Source organism: Sorex fumeus, unplaced genomic scaffold, assembly GCF_029834395.1.
Source record: "Sorex fumeus unplaced genomic scaffold, SorFum_2.1 ptg000151l, whole genome shotgun sequence".
NCBI classification, from domain to species: domain Eukaryota; kingdom Metazoa; phylum Chordata; class Mammalia; order Eulipotyphla; family Soricidae; genus Sorex; species Sorex fumeus.
Window position 1 is genome coordinate 305,001 of NW_026606208.1, and position 19,558 is coordinate 324,558.

General features: G+C 51.7%; 1 protein-coding gene across 1 annotated transcript in view; it reads left to right on the forward strand.

The window, feature by feature from the left end:
- The first annotated feature begins 920 nt into the window (after positions 1-920).
- LOC130016296 (O-acyltransferase like protein-like) overlaps positions 921-19,558 on the forward strand; it is a 47,139-nt gene continuing 28,501 nt past the window's right edge. Inside the window, exons 1-3 of the mRNA XM_056106971.1 lie at positions 921-980; positions 3,901-4,015; positions 15,385-15,524. Coding sequence (XP_055962946.1) covers positions 921-980; positions 3,901-4,015; positions 15,385-15,524 — 315 coding nt within the window. The remainder of the gene's footprint in view (positions 981-3,900; positions 4,016-15,384; positions 15,525-19,558) is intronic.

A 19,558-nucleotide genomic window follows, 5' to 3' on the forward strand; every position in this document is an offset into this window, starting at 1 on the left:
AGCTTCTCTCTCTCTCTCTCTCTCTCTCCTCCTCCTTCTCCTCCTCCTCCTTCTCCTCCTCCTCCTCCTCCTCCTCCTCATTCTCATCCTCCTCCTCTCGGGCATTATGGTTTGCCATACAGATACTGTCAGGTTATCGTCCCCCTATTCTAGCACTCGTTCTTGTCTGTGTCTTTGAGTCTTGCTGCTCTGAGTTCCGCAGCAGTCAGGAGCCCCATGTCCCTACAGAGATCACCACAGACCTTTGTGATGTGACTCTGTGAGTTTGAGTCTGCAAACAGCCTCACTCCCCACTTCTTGAAGCAGCTGGACTTCACGAATTCTATAGTTAGCAGAGCCTCAAACCACTCACTCCAGAGAACCACGCCTTGGGCCCAGTGGTCTGGGCGTGAGGCTGAATCCAAGACCCTCCTGCCGGCCCGGCTAGAAAGCAATGTTTTTGGCCTCCTTATCCCTTGCCACAGCCCACGGACTGACCATGGAAAGTTCCTGCACTCATGTTCCTGTCACAGTCATTTCTCTAGCCCAATCACCGTCTTAGTCAAGAGAGCCTGTTGGATGAAAAGGCTTCGCCTCTGATTTCTAGGAGCTCTCCCATTCCTTGGGAAGGTAGATCTGGAGGGATTTGACATTAGCTTCCTTTAGGAATTAGGATCCTTGCAGGACACAGCCCGCTGAAGGGCTCACTTTGGAGATGTGACTGATGGGACCAAGTTCAGCTTGGACTAGAGCAAGTCTGAGCAATATAAAAGCCAGGGCTGGTGGGGTACTCTGTTTCCGCCCCCCCTTCCTCAGAGCAGCAGAGCAAGGTGGGGCTGAGACCCTAGGCGGGAAGGCAGGGGTTCAAGGAGGATGCACAGGAGACCCACCCTGCTCACTCGCTGCCGCAGCTCCCACCCACAGCCCCGTGCACCCAGGCCATGCCAACGCTCTCGGGCAAGAAGTGCCAGGCATTCAGCACAGAGGAACGTGGCATGGATGTGAGTGTGCATGGGGGGCCCTGGTCAGCTCTTGGGACGTGCTCCTGGAAGGGCACGCATGCCCAGGCCTGTCCGGATCCCCTGCAGGCCACTGCCAGCTTGAGCCGGGGGCGGCGCGTGCATCCCACACACCTTCAACATCCCGTTACCTCACCAGGTTCACCCTGGAATATTCCCCAATGAGTATTTTGACTTCAGGAAACAGGAGAGCGCTTCCCAGAAAAGGTGCCCGCTGCTTTCTAAATCCGGTCTGGTTCTGCCTGACTCATCGTGCCTATTTATAAGGAAGGATCTGGTGATTCACAGACCCTGCGCTCCCCAGAGAGCTCCTTCTCCTGGAGCTGTGCTCACTCCTGTTGCCAAGCGCCCCACTGTGGCTGGTCTGTTACTGGACACGGGACACTGCAGGACTGTTTTCTCCAGTGTGTGTGTAGATGGGGGCAGGGGGCATCCAGGCCAAGGCTTCTCCCTCTCACACCTCCATCAGTCCCAGAAAGGGGAGGTTGTATCGCTTCCTGATCTTCAGATCATGTTAAGGTTAATTGTTTTTGTTTTTTTTTTTTTTGCATTTTGAGTCATATACGCCTGGCAATGCTCAGAGTTTACTCCTGGCTCTGCATCAGGAATTAGTCCTGGTGGTGCTCGAGGAACCATGTAGAGGCTGGGGATTGAATGCAGGTCGGTGCATGTGAGCTAGATACGCTTCCTGCTGTTTCATTGCCCTGACCCCCGCCCCCCACCCCCACCACCACCACCAAGTCAAGGCTAATCGTACCGGTTATGCCTCCGAACACACATCCTGTACAGAACAGCTGACAGCTGAGTCTTGATGGTGGAGCTGCGAACGGAGAGGATGAGGTGATGGTGGAAAGGACTGAAGAAAGAGATGGTTTGGGGCAGGACGATGCTCATGGACCTTGAAGGCAACACTAGTTGATCTTTTTTTTTGGGGGGGTCACACCTGGCAATGCACAGGGGTTACTCCTGGCTCATGCACTTAGGAATTACTCCTGGCGGTGCTCGAGGAACCATATGGGATGCTGGGGATCGAACCTGGGTCGGCTGTGTGCAAAGCAAACGCCCTACCCGCTGTGCTTTCATTTCAGCCCCAACACCCATTGATCTTGACACTGTCAGGTCCCAGGGGGTAGCAGTGGGCACTGGGGCTGCACAGGCAGCCCCACTTCCTGCTCTGCAGACAGAGGGTCACCCCCCTGACCCCGCGCCTGCCCGCATGCACTGACCCACTACAGTTGGCCAAGTGCCGCTTCCCTTTAGACTCAGAGTCCAGGATCCCTGCGCAGCAGGTGGGTTTAAGCCTCTTCCTCTGGGGCTCAACTGGGTGCCAAGAGCGGAGAGCGTCCAGTCTTACCTTGGGTGTTGCCCTTATAGGGCAGGGCAGGGCCAAGCCACCGGAGGAGGGGCAGGGATGGACGCCCTGGAATCTGGGTTCCCGGGAACCATGGAGCCAGCGAGGGGTCCAGTGACATGAAGGTGACACCAGTGTGGATAGGCCAAAGCTCATACTCGCCTCCTCTTGGAGTGAGGTTCCATGCAACACACTTAGCAGCTCACTCTTTATTTCCTTGGTATTGTTTGGGGTGGGGGCTCCTGAGCACTGCCCAGGGGCATAGCTCCTGTTTCAGTAACACTTGAGATCGAAGTCGTAGGACTAGGTGAGGATGCAATGCTGCAGGGCCCCCTATGCATGAGGGCTAACCCTGAACACGCTCCCACGCTGGGAGTGAACGGACTCGGTTCGCCAAACACCCACTCCTGCTTTTTTGTTGTTGTTGTCTTTTTGTCTTTTTGGTTCACACCTGGTGATGCTCAGGGTTACTCCTGGCTCTGCACTCAGGAATTACTCCTGACAGTTCTCAGGGGATCCTATGGGATGCCAGGGATTGAACCCAGGTCGCTGCATGCGAGGCAAACGCCCTCCCCTGTTGTACTACCTCTCTGAGCCCCCACTGCTATTTCTCTCTCTACCCTGTGCGACTCCTCAGTGCTTGGTCTCCCTGCCAGGCCCTTGCTGATGCCTCAGCTGGTAGCAATGCTCCCTCAGTTTCCCCACAGGGTCTCACTTCTTTTATTTATTTGTATGTTTTTTTTTGTTTGTTTGTTTGTTTTGGATCCCATTCAGCTGTGCCCAGGCCTTACTCCTGGCTCTGTGCTCAAGGGGAGAACTTTATCAATCCCAAGCTGCGGTTAGTTGCAGGGAAGGCCCACCCACCCGGAACCAGCTCTTTCTTGTCATCTCTTAGGGTCGGGGTGGATGTGTCAAGGGACCAGAGCTGCGAATCCTCCAGACCTGAGATGCTCTTTCCTCTCCCATTCCTCCTGCAGGTGTGTCCCTCGGCAACCCCGGCTCTGGTCTTGGGCTCACCCATCCTTCCACACCACCCTTCTGTCGCTTCCCAAGCCTGGCCAGCGCCGTGGAGGAGGGCCAAAGTACGCAGATGCGTCCTTGTTGGCTTCTTGCTGGTCCAGATGTTAGAGAACTTGGATTGATAATCCTTCTTGGGCAAAAGCCAAGGACTGCCACTTAGCAGCTTCACTCTGTTTTTCCCATCCTGAGCTCGGCCCCAGGTGATGGAATTAAGAGAGTCAGCCTGGCTGGCAGTGATAATCTGCATAACTAAAGGAAGCCAGGTGCTCAGCGGCCAAACAGCTCAGCAAAGCCCCTCGACAATGACAAGCCAGGCAGGAATCGGTTTCCATGGTTTGTTCCTTTTCCCGCTTTGCAGGTGGCCAAGAGAGACAGCTCCAGCGAAGGCGCGAGAGGTACCACCTTCCCGCCAACCTGCCATGGACGAGAGGCGCGTGGCTATAAAGCCCTCCGTGTCCAGGAGAGTCCCAGCCGGTCAGGCGCTGGGAGGCCATGGCCGCGGCTCTCTTGCTCTGCCTGCTTTCTTTTCAGTTCCAGTTCCTGCATGTCTTTTCTGCAAGGAACATTTCCCGCAAGTGCCTGCAAGACACGAACGAATTCCTTTCTGACCTGAACTCAGCGGAACCCAAAGAATATGCGCTCAGAAGTAAGTGGTGGGGGCTGGAGCGATAGCACAGCGGGTAGGGCCTTTGCCTTGCACGTGGTCGACCCAGGTTTGATCCCCAGCATCCCATATGGTCCCCCGAGCACCGCCGGGAGTGGTTCCTGAGTGCAGAGCCAGGAGGAACCCCTGAGCATCACTGGGTGTGATGCAAAAACAAAAAACAAATAAAAAAAGAAGTGGTTTCTTCTGGCTCATTGGGCATGGGCGCTAGTGGGGGCATTTCTAAACTCATGCCGGAGTATTCCAGAATAATTCTTGAGGAACCAAAACAAAGAACCAAAGTGAGGAGGGAGTCCCAAGGAGACTTAGTTTGCAAGTTGGCCCCTAAGTCATGGAGGGAGGAGAAGATTTCCTGTCGCAGCCCTGAGGGGAAGCCGTGTTCATCTGAACAGAGGCATCTTGGGAGAACCGATGCTAAATACACTGAGATGCACCATCAGTCGCGTGATGCCGTTTGCTAGTGTTGAGGTGGATGACACGAAGACACTGGTGCCCAGGACACTTGACCGATTTCTTTTTCTAGGCCTTTAGTCAAGCTTTGGGCTGGAGTGATAGATAGCAGGTAAGGCATTTGCCTTGCACGCGGCCGGCCCCGGTTCGATTCCTCCATCCCTCTAGGAGAGCCCAGCAAGCTACTGAGAGTATCCCGCCCACAGAGCAGAGCCTGGCAAGCTCCCCGTGGCGTATTTGATATGCCAAAAACAGTAACAAGTCTCACGATGGAGACGTTACTGGTGCCTGCTTGAGCAAATCGATGAACAACGGGAGGACAGTGCTACAGTGCTAGTCAAGCTTTAGATAAGTGGCTTCATTATTTGGGAAACAAATCTCATGTGTGGTGGGGGTTCTTTTGTTGGCTCTTTGGGGGCCTCCGAACAGGGCTCGAGGGTACAGGACTGTTTCCTGAGATTCACTCTGCAAACCAGGCGGAACAGTGTGATGCTCAGGCCCAGCACTGCTTGGGCTCACAGGGTTACATCTGCTGGCACTAGGAGGTACATACGGTGCCAGGGATCAGACTCGGTCCTGGCACAAGCCGGGCATGAGTCCATACTCTGAGCTGTCTCCCTGCCCCCTTGATAAGTTTGCTAGCAAGTTCTAAGGGCTGCTGCTCACAGGCCTAGCCCAGGCTGGAAGGAATTTGGCTGTTGCCAGATCTCTCTGGAGGTGCTGTGGATACACTCCTGGGGCCAGTAAGCTACTTTTTTGTTGGTTTCCAAAAATCATCCTCATTATCCAGCTCCAGGGGGACACGGAGCTTTCTGCCAGGGAGAGGCAGAAAGTCAGATTTGTTTTCTTCGTAGCCACCTCTCTAAGGAGAGTGATTCCCTGCCTGTGGGTGCTGATCAAAACCCACCCACCAGAAATGAAAAAGGCCAGACCTTTTCTGGCTTTTCTGGCTTTTCCAAAACCAGAAAAAAAAAAAAAAGAACCGAGTCGTTTTCCATTTCAAACACATGACTAATTTATTTTGTCTCAGCCAACTCGTGTAGCGCCGTGTATGTCATAAAGGTAAACAAAAGTTGGATCTCACCAGGCAGCTCAAAGCAGCCTGCTGGGAAGCAGCGGTCATTCTCTGCTGCGTTATTTGTTGGAAGTCACCTGTGGTGCTCTGGGATCACTTCTGGCCGTGCTCTCGGGGATCACACGTGGGGCTGGGGATCAAAGCTGTGTCAGGAGCATGCAAGGCAAGCTCTATCTCCAGCCCTGCGAGGCGTGCCAAAGGCAATAACTGTCCTCCCGCCGTTCATAGATTTTGCTCGAGCGGGCCCCGCAACATCTCCATCCGTGAGACTTGTTATCACCGTGTTTGGCATATCGAATATGCCACAGGTAGCTTGCCAGGCTTTGCCGTGCGGGCGAGATACTCTCGGTAGCTTGCTGGGCTCTCCGAGAGGGGCGGAGGAATCGAACCGGGCTCCGCTGGGGCCGGCCACGTGCAAGGCAAACGCCCTACCGCTGTGCTATCGCTCCAGCCCAATGGCAATAACATGAGGGAGAATATACCACCAATGAACCCAGAGGACTCCTTACACACCCCCTGCACTGGATTAGGCTTTGCTACAACCCTGGGTGATAGTGACAGGAAGTCAAGTAAAGAAACCCAGGCCACAGAACCCACAGCCTGATCAACCACCAGCCACAGCCTGATCAACCATCAGCTCCATTTCCTGGGGATGAGCCGGTCATTGTCATCACGGGTCACAGCCTTGTTATTGATTTCTGTGCCCATTCGTTCACCAGTGACATTCCTGAACATGGGAGAGCTGATTTGTCCACCCCCCACACTTTAGTTTAAAAAAAAAGTGTGTGTGGAGGGGGGCTGGAGCGATAGTACAGCAGGAGGGCATTTCCCTTGCCGGGCTTGATTTCCAGAATCCCATATGATATCCCGAGTACCGCCAGGAGTAATTGCTGAGTGCAGAGCCAGGAGTAACCCCTGTGCATCATTGGGTGTGACCCAAAAAGCCAAAAAGCAAAAAAAAAAAAAAAAAAAAAAAAAAAACCCAAAAAACCCCAAAAAAGAAATAAAATAAACGGGGTGGGGGGGTCCTAGAGATAATGCAGGGGGGTTAAGGCCCTTGCTTGTCTTGCGCGGCTCACCCTGGCAACGCATATGGGCCCCCCCAACACTGCCCGGAGTGACCCCCAAGCACAGAGCCAGAAACCCTGAGCATTTGGGCCCAGAGTGACCCAAACCGAAATGAAAATAGAAATGATTCCAAGATGGATGGTCCAAGAGCGCAAGGGGTGATTTATGGAGATGGGAGAGATGTGAGTAACGAGGGGGCTGGCGCCCCGTCTGTCCGTCCCGTGGTTCCCTGGTTTCCGTCTGGACGCACCAGCTCACCCTGGATGCGGCTGCTCAGACTCTGCCCGAGACAGCTGAGCTCAGTGCTTGGTTCTGACCTTGTTTTCCCAGACAGTCCTGGGGCTGGGCAAACAGTAAGAGTCAATATTTGGAGAGCGTTTGTCTCCGGGCATGGGGCCCCCTGTCCTACAGAGACGATGGCTCAGAGTTCTAAAAGCCCCTGGCGGGCGCCGCCACAGCAACCTCTGCCATAGGTCACACGGAGGCCCAGACACAGATGCCAGGAGTCTCACCCCAGCCGCCCAGGAGAGACAGGCTTTGAGCCCGGGTGACCATTCCCACGCCTACAGCTTCCATCCCTCAACCCGGCAAACACACGGGATGAGCAGCAGAAAGGAAGGAGGCCGAGCTAGTGTCCCGACCTGGACAGGGGAGGGAACGTGTCCGAGAACCGGTGTGTGTGTATGTGTGTGTGTGTGTGTGTGCGCGCAAATGAAGGTGCTGATTTGCTGATGGAGTACCAAGGAAAGGCACCCTCAGAATGCTGGCCGGGAGAGTGGGGGGCTGGTGCGGCATTGGGGGGAGGCAGTTGGGAACCCAGCAGACCTCAGATAAGGTGTCAATAGGCCTGGCGATGCTCCAGGAACCATGGAGTGCTGGGGATCAAGCCCCGTGCAAGACAAAAGCCTTAACTTATCCTTAGATCTCTCCCCTCAAGCTGTTGGTTATTTGGGGGCCCCCAGGAGGTGCTCAGGATGTGCAGGGACCCCCCCCCCCGCCACCCTCCGCCAAGCTTGCTGGCATTTCTAATACAAGGGCCGGAGGCTGCGGTGCTTCTTGGGCCCTACAGTGCCAGGGGTACGGGGTGGAGGGGTCACCCTGGTGGTGTGGCAGCCCCCAGGCAGGGCCACACCTGCTGGTGCTTGAGGAAACAGGTGGTGTCTGGAATTGAACCCAGGTCCAAGCCCCCACCAGACATGCACCCTGAGTACTGTGCTACCTCCTGGGCCCTTAAGTTATAGTTTTCAAACTGGGGATGGAGCTCAGGTGTTTCTTACCTTCTTCTTAATGCTTTTCCGATCCATTCACTGCTGCGTGATGATGTTTTGGAGCCCTGGCTCTCATCCAGAACGCACAGGGATGATGATGATGATGATGATGATGTGTGTGTGTGTATGCATGTGTGTGTGTGTGATCCTATTTTACTATTTTATTTGGCAGCCACACCCAGTGGTGCCCAGTTCTGCATTCAAGGATCACTCCTGGTGGGACTCTGGGAACCATATGGGGTGCTGGGATCCAATCCAGGTTGGCCTCAGGCAGAACGCCTCCCCACTGTCCTGGGCACACATTGCCCTGTGCACTACACTCTACTGAATCGTCCCTGATGCCCACAGATGGTTCTAAGCAGGGCATTAGGGCACCGGCTGATGAATAAGGTGAAGAGAGGAGTGAGGGGTGCTTCCTGGGTTGAGAAGTGTAGTCCAGTCAAAGACATGGGAGTGGTTGCACTTTGAGCAGAGACAGGGGTCAAGCAAGGCTGATGCAGACTCTCACGTGGGTCCTGCAGACAAAGACCACACGACAGGGGCCAGCATGCAGCAGAACTCGGGGATGAGGCTCCTTTTCTTTCCTGCCAGCTCTTCCCATCTCCCCACCGCCCCGCCTCCGAGACCCGGTCACCATCTGGAAGGTAACAGACCCCTCTCTCCTCTTGTGGTGCTGCTTGGGCCCTGCAGTGCCAGGAGTATGGGGTGTGGGGGGGTCACCCTCGTTGTGTGAGGGCTCTCGACCTGGGTCCCCATCTGCTCTGGTGACTCAGTTTCCCATTCCTTTGCAATTGTTGTTTGGAGGACTGGGGGGGTCATACACCCACTGGTTTGGGGGGCTCTATTGGGGTGCAGCTAGAAAGGGCTTGCAAGTGCCAGGGTTCCCAGACAGCTGAGCTGCCATGCCTGTACTAGGCACCCAGAAAAATTTCACCAGAGAAAAGAGATGATCTGATGGACTGCTTTGAAATTTCTGGGTCTTCAGATTTCAGTTATCCACATTGTAAAAATTCCAATTTTATTCAAATTTTAAACTGGAGCATGCCCCTAGCTTCTCCTGCAAAGATCTACATTGATTTCTAGAAGCTGAGATTGGTCCTGTAAGGCAAAAAACAAACAAACAAACAAACAAACAAACAAAAAATACCAGGGGGGAGCGATTTGAGCTATGCCCAATGTAGGTGTTACTTCTGGCAGTACTAAGGGGGCCGTGTGTGTGAGTGTGTGTGTGTGTGTGTGTGTGTGTGTGTGTGTGTGTGTGATGCCAGAGGTCAAACCTGGGTCTCCTGTAAGCAATGCATGTACTTCAGCCCTTTCAGCCCATTCCAGAAAAATAATCTTTGCAGCAATGACTAAGGCGAAGTCTTGTATCACTAGGGGATTCTCCAGGTGGGCACTCACCTGCATCCTTAGATGGTGATTTTCCAGGTGGGCAATCACCTGTCACCTGTATCCTTAGGCTGGGGTGCAGGGCGGGGCTGATGCATTCAAAGAGAAGGGAGCATGAGGACAGAGGCAGAATCAAGGGGTGCTGTTGTCACCTGGGCTGGAATGTTTCCCTGGAATGTTTCCCAAAAGGAGCCCGTTACCCTGGATACTCGGTTCATCCCTGGGATGCTGATTTAGATTTCCAGCTTCCCGAACTGTGGTGCATATGTTTCTGTTGTTTAAACCACTGGCTTTGCTTTGGTATTGTTTTAGCAATCAGGGGAGATAAATACTCATGGTCTCCTTGCATAAGTCAGCAGTGGTGTGTGTGTATGTGGGGGGGGGGGGTCAACCATTGATCATCACTGGTCTTCAACATGGGAACTTCAACATGGGAATAGTGGCTTCTTGGGTCACACCCGGCAATGCACAGGGGTTACTCCTGGCTCATGCACTCAGGAATCACTCCTGGCAGTGCTCAGGGGACCATACGGGATGCTGAGAATGGAACCCTGGTCGGCTGCGTGTGCGAGGTGCTCCAGTCCCGGGAGTTGAGATCTTTGCCTCACATGCCACCATCCTGGTTCAATCCTGAAACTCAAATGGTTCTCCCAAGTACCTCCCAGGGTAACTCCTGAACACAGAGCTAAGAACAGCCCCCCCCAGCCCCCACTCCATGCATTGATGCCTCAGGAGGCTAAATACCACCAGATCTCCAGCCTCAGATGGTTGGAATTTTTTCCTATGCCATGTGCTACCAGCTACAGGACAATTCAGGACAATTCAGCCCTGTATTTCCACATCTCCAGTGTGAAAGTCGACATGGCATATGCTTGAGAAAGGTTAGTTGCTGAATGTGAGTGTTCCTTTTTAAGATTCGTTTGTATCTTAGCATTCTAGAAACTTCTGCCATCTGTGGCTTCATGTTATAAGAGCATCCATGTTTTTTATTTATTTTTATTTTTGTTTGTTTTCTGGGGAGCCACACCCAGCGATGCTCAGGGGTTACTCCTGGCTCTGCGCACAGAATCACTTCTGGCACTGCTTATATGGGATGCCAGGGATCGAACCCAGGTTGGCTGTGTGCAAGGCAAGTGCCTTACCCACTCTGCTATCTCTTTAGCCCCTGAGTATCCATGATGTAAATGGGCCAAAGGTCTTTTGTGCCTCTGTTGAAATCCAGAGATGAATCATTTCCGCATTCTAACAGCGGCATCACCATGTGAGGCAGCAAATTTGCCTGCTAGCTAATCCAGCTAAGTTGGAATGAGCTGCTTTTAATTTTGGAAATGAAATCTTGGAGTGATGGCTCTATGATTGGAAGTAGCAGGTGAATGTGAACCCTGAGTTCGTTCTCTTGTTGCCTCTGTGACAATCCCATTGCGATTTGATGAGGACAGTGCCCGGGGCATGATTCTGAAAAAAGCAGTTTGTCCTTTGGAGTTCATAATCAGAAAGGAAGCAAATATGATGTGAACATTTGCATCACACACCAAACAACTCGGCCAGGAAAGCACGCGTCCAGCTAACGTACTGTGTAGAACACAGCTTGGAACAGAAGCTGGAATTTAATCCTTTAAACAAAGCTGCTTTTCTCTCATGGTGGTGATGCCTTATAGAATGCAGAGGTGATGAATTTCTGAGATGGAGTGCAGGAAAATAAGGCCCAGTCAAGCATCTTGCATTTCATAACAAGGTTATTCTTATTTAAGTTGGGGAGCAAACCCAGGGTTTCCCACGGGTAAGAAGAGTCGCTCCCACAGACCTACATCCCTGCCCGAATCATCTTTTCTTTTCTTTTTTACTGCCTGAATCATCTTTCATAAAAAAAAATAGTCTTTCTGTTTTTTTTTTCTTTTTTTCACCACACTTGGCAGTGCTCAGGGGCTACTCCTGGCTCTGTGCTCAGGGATTACTCCTGGCAATGCTTGGGGGACCATGAGGGGATTATTATGAGGATGGAACCAGGATTGCCTTCATGCAAGACATGCACCTTAACCTCTGTGCTATCTCTCCAACCTCTCATCTTACGTTTTAAAATGTAGGTATACTTATAACATGAATCTGAAGGCTGTAGAAAGTTCTAGAACTCTAATCAATCTTAAAAGTAATGCTTATTTTTTTCCCTGGGTTTTGTCTAAGGGTGAAAATAAGCTCCGTATCTTTTAAGTGGTGGCACACCTCATGATAGGGGGCTTTTCCCAGCTCTGTGCTTGGGGTACTCCTTGAGGTGTTCAGCGGCCATGTGATTCTGGGGAGCGAACCCAGGCCCCCTGCATGAGACCTCGCACACAGCCTGATGAGCTATCTCTCTCTCTCTGGCCCCAGGGCCGATACTGACACCTTTAACTCTAATGATTCCACATCCTTCAACATCAGGCTCAAGAGCTGGAAATTCCCAGCTGCTGACAAAGACGAGAATTTAGAAATAACTTGGTCTATTTCAAATCAATGCACTGGAGACTGGGAATGTAGCTCAATGATAGAATGCTTCCTTGCTGTGCATGCATGAGCCCTGGGTTTAACTCCCGACTCTGGGAAAAAAAATTGAAAAGGCAACTGTTTTTGTTTGTTTGTTTTGTTTTGGGGCCACATCTGGCAATGCTAGGAATTGAACTGAACCCGGGTCAGCTATGTGCAAGGCAAGTACCTCACCCACTGTACTATCGTCCTACCCCCAAAATGTATCTATTTTTTTTATATTTATTTATTCTTGATGCAGGGACAACCTCAAAATACAGTCTGGAACCGGACGTGGGGCATTTGAACTTGATCTTTTCCAAGTTTAGTTGAACCGGGTAAACATTTATGGGGTTCCTCTGAGTCAGACATGAGTGGGTACACAACCCTCTGGCCCAAGGGACAGACCGGTGAACAATACTAAGTCTTGAGTCCCAGATGCTAAGGAGGAAGAGCTGTTTTGGGGATAACTCAGCCTGCAGTGGAGACGCGGAGGCTGAGTCAGCATTTCATGGGTCCACTAAGGAGGAACATTCCAGACAGATGGACAAGTGCGGGCCTGGTGCCTTCCCGACACCAAGAGATGGTTGTGGGATCTGGGCCTGTGGAGGCAGGGCACGTCCTGACCGGTGCTGGGGACCCTGCTCAGGCGTGCAGAGTGAGCTCTGAGGAGAGTGGTCAGGCCTGTCTGCATGGGAGGACCACTGGGAAAGGCTGGGAGCACCGCCCACAGTGACTGTCTGCGATGCTGGAGACTCTGTCTGCCCCCTGGCTCAGAGCCCAGCTCTTGGTAAGAGCTCTGCACGCTCTTCTCTCATGAGCCAGAGTTAATCCTGTCCGTGCTGTGGCCGGAAGTTGCCTCCGTGGCAATGACTGGACACAGCCTGCCCTGTGAAATCACTCCCACATGGATGCAGCCAAACCCAGACCCCAGGCAGGGACCAAAACGCAAGTCCAGAGTTTGCCCAAACCCCTCTCCCCAGTAAATAAATAATTCTTTTAAATGAGACTTTAAAATTTTATTTTGGTTTTGGGGCTACCTCCAGCAACGCTCTGAGATTCTTCCTGGCTCTGTGCTCAGAAGTGACCCCTGGGGGTGCTTGGAGGGGGGCACATGTAGTTTCCCAGATCAGACCCTGGGAGGCGACAGGCCAGGCTAGTGCCCTAACGTCTCTGCTGCCTCTTGGGGAGTTTTTATCCGGCGACTTTGTCTCGTGTAATTATAGCACAATGTCCAAAAAAGGAAAGCCCTGAAGGTTAGTTCTGTGTGTGTGGTGGTAGTTATTTTAGCACACGAGTAGGTCTGGATAACACCCTCAGCTCTCCAGTGTGGCCAAGCCCTCGAAGGCACCCCCCAGCTCACTCTCTGTCACTAGCCCATGGCGACCAGCGGGGTGCGGTTGTTTCGGAAAATGTAAAAACCTTCAACTCCGCCAACGTGATGATAACTTGGCTTCCAACGGGGAAAATGAAAGTGCTGTAAGAAGTTCAGAGGGAAAAGCCAAACTACAGAGAAGGAAAGAAAGTTCAGCAACCCCCCCCCCCCCCCCACACACACACACACATAGCAGAAGGAATGACCAGACCCAGGGCCTTTCCACACCAGCCCTTCAAAGGGGTCATGAACAAAGCAAAATAAGACATGGACTATAACCACTGAGCCATACCCTGGCGCCCACAGGCATTTTTTTTTTTTACTTTTTAATTAATTATTTATTTATTTTGAATACCCATCCCTCCACCAGTGACCATTTCCCACCACCACGGATCCCAGTATCCCTCCCCCACCCCCACCCCCCCATCCCACCCTGCCTCTGTGGCAGGGCATTCCCTTTTGTTCTCTCTCTCCTATTGGGTGTTGTGGTTTGTATAAGAGTTAAGCCTGATTTCCAGGGAGAAACGTTGAATGATTTACTTTCCATTGCGGCCACGCGGTTTGGAGTAAAAGTCCTGGTTCCCGCATACTCGAGCTATGCTTGTAGAGGCTCATGGTCACCGGGGTTCCATCTGGAGGAGGTGGGATGCGGCACCTACCCCATCTGGGACTTCCCGGTGATCTCGGCTCTTTTTGGGACCTGGTGCATTCTCTGGGAGCTGTGGAGCCGCCCAGCGGCCTTTCTTCTCTGCGGCTGTGTCGACATTTTTTTTTTTCAGAAAGCTTATTTAAACACTGTGGTTTACAAAGTTGTCCATGATATACTTGTCACAGGCTTCTGAGGCTTCAGTACCAATCCTTCCGTCCTTCAACCCTCCATCACCACTTCCATTTTTCCAACCACCCCACAAGGTTTCCCCTTTAACAGGCACGTAATTTGCTTTATGTTGCTTGCTACAACCAAATGGCTAAAGAAATGATCAAAATATTTCAGAAAAATTTTTGAATATGAGGGTTCACTAAGCTACCGGGAGCTAGTTGAGTCTTCTGTGTTGCTGTTTTTGTTTGTTGGCTTCTGTAAGTGGTTTTTGTTTGTTTGTTTGTTTTGTGTTTGCTTTTTTGGGTCTCCTACCTGGTGATGCTCAGGGGTTACTCCTGGCTCTGCACTCAGGAATCACTGTTGGCGGTGCTCAGGGGACCATATGGGATGACAGGGATAGAACCCGGGTCAACCACGTGCAAGGCACAAACACCCTCCCCGCTATGCTATGACCCCAGCCCCTTTTCTGTCACTTTCTTCCCTGTGCGCCTACTGGAGTTTCAGCATTGTGCTCACACACAGGGTCCCAAAATCAGGGTCTGCAGAGCTGGGATGAGTCTCCAGTTACTCTGAGTGAACCTGTGGTGTTGGGCCCCCGGCGTGGTGGCAGCAGTGGGGTGTGTGGTTGTAGCTTCTGGGGCTTTGTCCCCCCGAGCACGCCCCAGAGTTTTCAGCGGGGAGACTGGTGTGTCCGTTTAGACCTTGCATCTCCTTGGAGATTTAGCTTATGAGTCTGAAGAGCAGGGCCGGTGGGTGGGGTCGTCAAGGCGGCAGCTATGGGTGGTCAATATCTATTTTGTTTGTTTGTTTTTTTTTTGTTTTTTGTCACACCCGGAGTGGCATAGGAGTTACTCCTGGCTCACGCACTCAGGAATTACTCCTGGCAGTGCTTGGGGGACCATATGGGATGCTGGGAATCAAACTCGGGCTGGCTGCATGCAAGGCAAATCCCTTCCCCACTGTGCTATCGCTCCAGCCCCAATATCTATTTTTTTTTTTTTTTGCTTTTTGGGTCACAACTGGTGATGCACAGGGGTTCCTCCTGGCTCTGCACTCAGGAGTTACTCCTGGCGGTGCTCAGGGAACCATATGGAATGCTGGGAATTGAACCTGGGTCGACCGCATGCAAGGCAAACACCCTACCCACTGTGCTATTGCTCCAGCCCCAATATCTGTATTTTTAAGACCAGAAATTCTTTTCTTTCCAGACGCAGGCCATGTGACCGGCCCATGCCTCTCTGGTCCCCTCAGTGCAGGCTCAGGACCACCACAAGCATCCCTCTCTGTCTTGTTTCCTGAGTCATTGAAGTTGGAGAGGTTACAGAGGCAGAGCAAGGGCCCGTGGTCCCCCGGCACACACTGCAGGAACCTAACGGAGCCCACCTTCTCCTGTGCATTGTGTTGCAGTGTATGACTCCGTGGGGAAGCTTGGGAGCAACGTTCTGAGTGGAAATGTACACCGGCTGGGCTCCTACAGCGAGTGCCTCTCTGCTCGAGCTCCCGGGGGCCACTTCCGTGGGCAGTACTGCAAGCTGCACATTCGGCAGGTGAGCAGTTGGGTGCGTTGGTGGGGTCAGCGGAGGAACCAGCGGGAACCTGCTCACTGCCCTCTACTTGGGGTGCTTCAGCTCTTTATTATTTATTTTGCTTTTTTGGGTCACACCTGGCGATGCTCAGGGGTTGCTCCTGGCGTTAAACTCGGGAATTACTCCTGGTGGTGCTTGGGGGACCATATGGGATGCTGGGAATTGAACTCGGGTTGGCTGCATGCAAGGCAAATGCCCTACCCATTGGACTATCACTCTGGCCCACATCAGCTCTTCAGATGTCCTGGCAAGGAGCGGAAGAGAGGTGACTGGAAGGGCAGAGCTGGGCTGCCCACGTTGTCCGCGGGAGTTCCGGGTTTTCTACCCATGCCAGCACAGGCTCCCCCCAGCGCGATTCTCCAAAAGGGCGTCTTGCAAAACACCGAAGCACTCAGAACTCTGCCTAACACCGTGTACAAAAGTAAGATCAAAATGGATTAAAGACCTCAACATCAGACCAGAAACCATAAGGTACATTGAAGACAAAGTTGGCAAAACCCTCCATGACATTGAAGCTAATGGTATCTTCAAAGATGCCACGCCACTGGCCGAGCAAGTGAAAACAGAGATAGATAAATGGGACTATCTTAAACTAAGAAGCTTCTGCACCTCCAAAGAAACAGTGACCAAAATACAAAGACAGTCTACAGAATGGGAAAGGATATTCGCCGAATACACATCTGACAAGGGGTTGATATCCAGGATATACAAAATACTAGTTAAACTCCACAAGAAGAAAACATCCAACCCCATCCAAAAATGGGGCAATGAAATGAACAGAAACTTTCTCAAAGAAGAAATCCGAATGGCAAAAAAGCACATGAGAAAATGCTCTACATCATTAATCATCAGGGAGATGCAGATCAAAACCACAATGAGATACCATCTCACACCTCAGAGACTGGCCCACATTCAAAAGAACAAAAGCAACCGATGCTGGCGCGGATGTGGCGAGAAAGGGACACTCCTTCACTGTTGGTGGGAATGTCGACTGGTTCAGCCCTTCTGGAAAACAGTATGGACGATTCTCAAAAAATTAGAAATTGAGCTCCCATTTGACCCAGCAATACCACTCCTGGGAATATATCCCAGAGAGGCAAAAATGTACAGTCGAAGTGACATCTGCACTTGTTTGTTCATTGCAGCACTCTTTACAATAGCCAGAAACTGGAAGAAACCTGAATGCCCAAGAACAGATGACTGGTTAAAGAAACTTTGGTACATCTACACAATGGAGTACTATGTAGCTGTTAGAAAAGATGAAGTCATGAAATTTACATACAAGTGGTACAACATGGAAAGTATCATGCTAAGCGAAATGAGTCAGAAAGAGAGGGATAGACATAGAAAGATTGCATTCATCTGGGGGACATAAAGTAACAAAATAGGAGATTAATACCCAAGAATAGCTGAGATCAGCACCAGGAGGATTACTCCATAGCTTAGTGGCCAGCCGGGTATCCTAGAGGAAAGGGCAGTTCAGATAGAGAAGGGAGCACCAAATAAAGGGTGTTTGGAGGATCCTCCCAGGAGGGGAGATGCATGTCGAAAGTGGACTATGGACTGAACATATTTGCCACTCAATGCCTCTTTTGCAGACCACAACACCCAAAAGGAGAGAGAGAACACAGGGGATTGCCCTGCCACAGAGGCAGGGGGAGATGGGAGGATGGGGATGGGGGAGATATTATCCATGGTGGTGGAAAATGGGCACTGGTGGAGGGATGGGTATCTGATCATTGTATAATCAAACCCAAGCACAAAAAATTGTAAATCTACAACTGTACCTCATGGTGTTTCACTAATAAAAAAAAATTAAAAAAAAAAAAACACCGAAGCACTGAACAGTGAGCGGAAGTGGCCATGTCTTTTGATGGTAGCTCCCACCAGTTATGTAGACCCTTCAGGTTTCCTCCTCCCAGCCATGATCTTTGTAGGAAATTCAAGGTCAAATCTCCGGCAGCAGCCTCACTAGCGGGACTCAGAGCAGTGGGCTGCCCTTTCGGCTCTTCCTAGGCTCAGCCCCTCCAGGGTCAGGGTCAAGGAGGTGCTCTCTCCCGGGCCTCTAGTTCCTCCAGGCTGACCTTACTCTGTACCCCAACCCTTAAGGAAGCCCCTGGGGTGTGGTCCAAGCCAAGGGGCCTGAACCTGAACTCCTGACTCAGCCAGTTTTAGAAAACCAAAGGAAGGAAGGAAGGAAGGAAGAAAGGAAGGAAGGGAGGGAGGGAGGGAGGGAGGGAGGAGGGAGGGGGGAGGGAGGGAGGGAGGGAGGAAGGGAGGATGGAAGGAAGGGAGGGAGGAAGGAAGGGAGGATGGAAGGAAGGAAGTTTCCCACTCACCCTCACCCTTTGTCAGAGCAGGGCTTTGCGCTGCACATTTGAGGTTGTCCCGGCAGACAGGCCATGGACCCCTTCAGCGTTCATGACATCACAGAGGGTTTATACCTCTGGAGCTCATTAATTCCTTTTAAAAAATATTTTGGGGGTTCACACTTGGGTGATGCTCAGGGGTTACTCCTTTTCTGCACCTAGGAATTATTCCCTGCAGGGGACCATATGGGATGCCGAGGATCAAACCCAGGTTGACTGTGCGCAAGGCAAACACTCTAACCATTGTACTATTGCTCTGACCCCCACTTGTTGATTCTTTGACTAAGGGGTGAGGAGTAGGACTTTTTTTTTAGAAGACTACTTAGAAGGCTAGGAAGGGTCTTCTAAATTCAAAGTGAGATTTGATGTCCATAATAGTATGAAGGAATCATTATTGGTTGTTTTATAACAATGACTGTTTAACAGCAAGTGTTCCAAAATTGATGCTATGAAATGTGAAGGTAATGGTTAACTACTGGAGCGAGGGGTCGCTCGGTCTGTCCTGCTGTAGGTTAAAATAATAATGCCCCGAGGGTTAGCTTCAAAAGTCATATCCCAGTTCCAGAGTAGATGAACGGCTTTGATGTCAGAACAAAAGGCCAGATCTACACAATCAGGTAAGTTACAGGTTTGGGAAAAACCAGCTGAGAGGCTTCTTTTTGTAAAAAAAAAATTATAATGTATTGTTTGCTTTATTGGAATAACGATTCTAACGATTGGTTTGATTTATTCATAAAATCAGTCTTTGATCCATTATGTTCTGCTTGAAGAAATGGCGACTTGCTCATTTGTGGGCAATTGTATCATCCTTAAAAAAAAATAAAGGAACCAGAGTGATAGGTAGGGCATTTGCCTCGCTTGGGCAGATCCGGGTTCGATCCCCGGCATCCCTAGGATGCCCACCATGACTCCTGAACGCAGAGCCAGGAGTAAACCCTGAGCATTGCAGGTGTGTCACCACGCCCAAAAGCCTCTCTGTCTCTTTGTTGCTGTTCTGAGTCGGGGGTCGCACACATGGTGGTGTTGGAAGGGCCCGTGCTTGGGTGTGGTGTGCCTGAATTCCGGGATTCACAGTGGCAGTGTGGCTGGGACCCGGGATCCATGACGGGGGGATCAAACCCTGGGCTCCACACCTGAGGGCAGGTGCTATCCCCCTCTCCCCCATCACACCCACAGCCCCAAAGTGTCCACTCCTGGGACCAGAGAGACATTGTGACCAGCTGAGAGCAGGCTCTGCATGCTGAGACCCAGGTCTGAGTCCTGACTCCACGCTGGGTCCTCATCACCGCTGGGAGGAACCCCAGAGCACAGAGCCAGGAGTCACCTCTGGGCCCATCAGGTTCCTGAAGTATCAGTGCCATTTCTGGCGTCGGGGTATCCATCCCTGCAGTGCTCAGGGGATCCAGGAGACCCTCCTGGTGATTCTTAGTCAACCAGGCCAGAGGTTGGAAGCGAGGGCCCCGGACACGGTGTTGGTCAGGGCGGGCAGTGTCTGGCTGGGCCACCCCACAGTGCTCGGAGACTTCCAGGACCCAGGGGTGCTTAGGGGACACACGCGGGATGGAGCTGGAGTCTAGCCTGCCAACCATCCACCATCCCTTTGAGCTGTGACCCTGTTCCACCGAC